This window comes from Lytechinus pictus, chromosome 2 (genome assembly GCF_037042905.1).
Source record: "Lytechinus pictus isolate F3 Inbred chromosome 2, Lp3.0, whole genome shotgun sequence".
NCBI lineage: Eukaryota > Metazoa > Echinodermata > Echinoidea > Temnopleuroida > Toxopneustidae > Lytechinus > Lytechinus pictus.
In genome coordinates this window covers 66,976,220-66,981,683 of record NC_087246.1, presented here as the reverse complement: position 1 = coordinate 66,981,683, position 5,464 = coordinate 66,976,220, and the positions used below count along the sequence as shown (strand labels likewise).

The 5,464-nt window shown below is 40.1% G+C and overlaps 1 protein-coding gene across 1 annotated transcript; it reads left to right on the top strand.

Moving 5' to 3' along the window:
• Nucleotides 1-4,858: 4,858 nt before the first annotated feature.
• On the top strand, nt 4,859-5,194 carry LOC129255127 (uncharacterized). Its single transcript, XM_054893681.1, has one exon. It carries the CDS (start codon nt 4,859-4,861, stop codon nt 5,192-5,194), a length of 336 nt encoding a protein of 111 aa, XP_054749656.1.
• The last annotated feature ends 270 nt before the right edge of the window (nt 5,195-5,464 follow it).

Here is a 5,464-nt window from a genome sequence, read left to right as displayed (position 1 = left end):
GCAACTACGCCATCTACGACGGAGGCTCGAGTAAAGCTTGCAGCTTCTCAAGTGAAAGCACACTGATTCATGATTGTGAAAAAAAAATTATGTTCTCATGTCATTACGACAAACAGATGAACCTTTTCAGTTTTTGCAGCACAGATAGATGGGGGTTGGGGCTTGGGGGCCATGGACCCTCCAACATTTTCATGACCAAGAAAAAGGGGGGAAGAAAGAAAAGGACAGGAAAAGGGTAAAATATAAGATTACTTTCTGAATGTTCTGTAAAAATCTATCACAATTTTTTTTATACTAAAATATCACATTTTGCCAACTCGCTTCGCTTTCTCCCAGCTTTTAAAAAGTTCCTCCCTACTCAATGTGAATTGAATGTCACTTTTACGACACTGTGAATACAGGGCTATGTTTTAAGAAAAATAAATCAAAGTAAAAAAAATAACAAATGTAAATGAAAAAAAAATAGATTATTATAAAGACAAGTTTGAGAATGCCCCCCCCCCCACCGGCGAATGTGGGGGGAGGTTGTGATACGAATAATGACACTCTTTTGCTTGTTAGATGATTATGTCAAGTGAAGATGAAAAGGTGCTCTTATTTGGGCTATTAAAATGAATGTTTGCTAAATATTAATTTCTATTCATTTAACAATTCTATTTCCATTTGCCTTTTCCATTCTATTTGTTTGGTAGGAAGGAGGAGGCAAAGACTTTTAGGTCCGGGCTAACTTTGACCCATTAGCTAATAACTATCCCCTAGGCGCTAAGTTAGCGACCCTTTGAGAATTCGGTCCTAATGATAATAATAGCTGGATTTATAAAGCGCTTTTTGCCATGCAGAGGATACAAAGCGCTGCTATTATTACCCCCAGCTTAAGCTCGAGCTATACCATCACCGGCGCTCAGTGCATGCAAGGGATTACTCTAGCTGCCGGGTAAACCATTCACATCACCTGGGTCGAGTGCAGCACAGTGTGGATAAATTTCTTGGTGAAGGAAAACACGCCATGACTAGGATTCGAACCCCGGGTCGAACCCACGACACTCTGTTTGAAAGGCGAGAGTCAGAACCACTATAGACCTCGACGCGCCCATGATTAAGAACCTTGCGGGGAAACTGGTAATTCTGCCATGCTCTCTCATCCCCTTTTTACCCTAGTTTCTTACTTTCTGTCTTCCAAGTATTGTAATTTTGTCTATATTGTTATGACTTAAGAAAAAAATATTTACTCTGAATTAGCCTGTGGTATACTGGATCGTTTTTGTTTGTACTTTTCCGTCAGTCATTATATAATAACAATATTACTTGATATTTATATGGCGCTTTACACAAAAGGTTTCAAAGTGTTTTTATACAAAAAGAAGTCATTTGAGAATAAGTAAAAAAATACTAATACATACTAAAATTATATATTATTTACAATCATTCATTCAATAGAAACACATAAAACCTAAATAAATAATCTACAGAATGACAAAGAAAACAAATTAAAAATATAATATAACTATCTGTGCCGTGTCTGAAAAGGTGCGTCTTTATAACACTTGTCCTTACTTCATCTTCTTCTTTTTTGTTGCTTTTGTTCCTCGGGAATTCTTTACCGTCGTGTGTTCCTTGGGAATTATATACAATCAAGTTCAAATTGAGAATGTTTCATTTTGCTTGGATCAAAATCAATACTCTATTTGAATTTTTATATTGATCGTAGAGGGGAAGCGCGGGCAACGTGGACACGAGGCCATTTTGACCCGATGGGTCCGTTCTTATAGAAGAAAGTAAAATAATTAATAATTAATCACTGCTTCCAAATCCGATCAGTTTGTCGAAGTAAATTCCAATCAGTTATATCGCCATTCCAATAAAAGGCTGATTTTGAATGAATAGATAAAATCAAACAAGCATGATGTTGAAAACTTGACAAAACAATTTTAACAAGAGTTATGCAAAATGTGAGAGAGTTAAAGGAAACCAAAACCCAAGAAGAGAAGCAATCTTATTGGAAAGAGTAAAATGAGAGGAACAATTCAAAACAAGTTTCATCAAAATCGGTTATGAAATAAGCAAGTTATGGAAGTTCATAGGGTCTTCTGGTACTTTCTATGGGGATCCTCAAATTGGCAAACATGCTTCAAAATGGCTGATTTGGTGGACAACTCTCCATTTTGTTTTGTACACAATTTTTCATTTCCCTCATTTTCTTTCAAATTGCATATTGCCTCATTCGAGCATAATATATGTCATGGAAAATATTATTCACACCACAAATGTCAAGGTCAGGAGGAAATGATGTGAAATATGTAAAATAAAGGGAAAAATCTGAAAATTTATGTACAAAACAAATGGAGGGTTTTCCACAAAATCAGCCGATGTGAGGATCCCCATAGAAAGTACAACAATACTTTTTAAACGTCCATAACTTGCCTATTTCATAACCGATTTTGATGAAACTTGTTTAAAAATGGCTAGTTTTACTATTTCCTTTAAGATTGCTTTTCTTCTTAGGTTTTGGTTTCCTTTAATGATGGGATTCTATCATTTTATGTCATCACTTACACCGTATTTTTGTTAAATTATATAAAATCAATACTGTTTTACACACCTCCTAGTAGGCTTACTTTTCCCACTTTTGAAAATCAGGTTTGTTGAAAGTGCTATCAACCCTATGACACAATTTTTTTTAACACACACAAAAGTGCACACTTAGTTACCATTAATGCATAAAGCATTTCCATTTATTTGAATGCAAGATAAAAGAGCAACGTCGATTAAATGTCTTGCTCTTGGGCATAGGTGCCGCGGCCGGGGATCGAACCCCGGACTTTTCATGCATAGTCAGGCGCCTTAAACCACTGGCTACGGCACCTCCTCAAAAAATATGGCCAACGAACCGATACACGCTACATGTTGACCGAGGAGTCAACTTCAATGTCGCCCTCTATAGGGTGATTTTTTTTTTACAAAAAATTTGCTATGTTGTCATGGTTGTGTTTTTTTTTTTAATCTGTCAATATTAATTTTGTTTAGAGTAACTTCCATCTTCCCGGAATGTGAATTATCATCGAACTAATCAATCTACAAAACGATACACTCTATGTATATTTTCACTTTTTTAATCAAGTTTTATCCATTCATGTTTAGAAATCCTATTCTACTGTAACAAAATGGGTAACATAAAAAAATGACAGTTTTTCAGAATTATTATGATCTTTATCATTATTATTATTATCATTATTATTATTATTATGATTTCTATTTTTTACCACTACTACTTTTACTAATATTACTCCTGCTGCTACTATTACTACTACTAGTACCACAATTCTGGGGGGCACTCGGGGCCCGTGCCTCCCGGGTAGGCGAAAAAGGGGGAGCCCAAAAAAAGGAAGAAAAGAGAGGGGGAAAAAAAGGGGGGAGAAAAAGAGAGGGAAAAAAAGGGGGGAGAAAAAAAGAGGGAAAGAAGATAAGAGAAAAAAGGGGGAAGAAAGAGAGGGGGAAAAAAGAAGACGGAGTGGGCGCCGAATCGATGTTCGACTTAGGGAGGGGGCGCCGAATTGATCTTCAACCCGGGGGGCGCCGAATTGATGTTCGACACAGGGGGCGCCGAATTGATGTTCGACATATGGGGCGACGAATTAATGTTCCACTTAGGGGTGCCAAATTGATCTTCAACCTAAGGGGGCGCCGAATTGATGTTCGACCTTGGGGTGCCGAATTGATGTCCGACATAGGGGGTGGGGCGCCGAATAAGTTCGATATAGGGGTTCCGAATTGATCTTCAACCTAGAGGGGCGCCGAATTGATGTTCGACGTAGGGGCTCCGAATCGATGTTCAACCTCCGGGCGCCGAATTGATGTTAGACATAGGGGCGTCAATTTGATGTTTGTCCTGGGGCGCCAAATTGATGCTCAACCTAGGGAGGGGCGCCAAATTCATATTCGACCTTTTGGGCGTCAATTTGATGTTTGTCCCGGGGCACCAAATTCATGTTCAACCTAGGGAGGGGGCACCAAATTTATATTCGACCTTTGGGGCCCCCAAATTCATGTTTCACATGGATGGCGCCAAACCAAAATGTTTGCAATCGCGACCAAGCAAAAACTAATTTTTTTTTTTAAATAAAAATCGAATTTCTTGACAGATTTTGACATAACATCCAGATAATGTGATTTCATATTTGTATTCCCTTTCCTTTTTCTCTCTCTCTCTCTTTTATCTCGGTCGTGGAACTTTTTTTTTGGGGGGGGCAACCCCCCCCCCCCCCCCCCACCTCCGCCCCATATATTCGCAAGTGATTCGGACAATTGTGCACGGATTTACTTTATACATGACATGTATACTACTAAATGTACCCCATATGCCATCGATCGTGTTTTTCTCACGAATCAGGGGAGAAGAGCGAGCAGGTATGCAAAATGGCAGCCTTCACCAATAAAATTGTTATTGCTTGAACGGCATTAGAGAGCTCAGAAACTGGATTTGAGATTCGATCGATACATTAGTGATGAAACGTTGCAGCTGCGACCTGAAATGACCAAGCCACAACGTCCAGGTACTGCATTCATTACCATTTATAGAATTAATTATGCATGACGTAGTCACGATACGGCGCCACGATTGGTTGAAACATGAGCACTCTCCCGCCACGGGTCGGTCGGACATGCGCAGGGCTCCCCGAAATCTGACAAATCGTTCAGAAGCAAACAATACACACCCTTTTCTCGGCCGCGCTGATATCGCCCAACGACATTGCCATTCACTTTGAAGTGAGTTGTCATACTGAACCACCACGCAGGCGAGTTCCACCCATCACTTTTTCCATCCTAACTAACAGTAACACCAAGTAAATCAACATCCAAAATGGGCGAATGGAGCAATGGCATCTGTGGCTGCTTCAGCAACATTGGCATGTGTATCTTCACTTATGTTCTACCATGCTGGACCCAAGGAAAGTTGGCCGAATCTTTGGGAGATGACTGCCTCCTCTGTGGAATAGCTCTGCTTGTTCCCTTCGTCAACATCTACGCCCGTCTCACCACCCGCGGGAAAGTACGAGCAAACAAGGGCATAGAAGGGGGCCTTCTTGGCGATTTGCTCTGTGTTTGCTGCTGTCCATTCTGTGCCCTCATGCAAGAAAGCTTGGAGATGTCTGTTTCAACCCCTCTGGGAGCTGGAGAATCTATTGCCCGCTCATAAACGTCTTGACATCACTTTCAAAAATCAACGGTACATTCATTATGCAAAGGAAGCGTGAGGCAGCTTCGCCAACGCTACAGAGAGCGGGTCGCAAGACCACGCCCTTTTGATTACAGGCGCTACGTTTAGCTGGATTGAAATGTCATTCTCTGTGACAACTACCAAGGGAGTTAGACTATTGGAATACTACTTTTTCTTCAAATTTTTCATCTATTGTTCTATGATCTCGACTGAGAGGATTGCACACAACTGGGTTATACCCCGAATCTG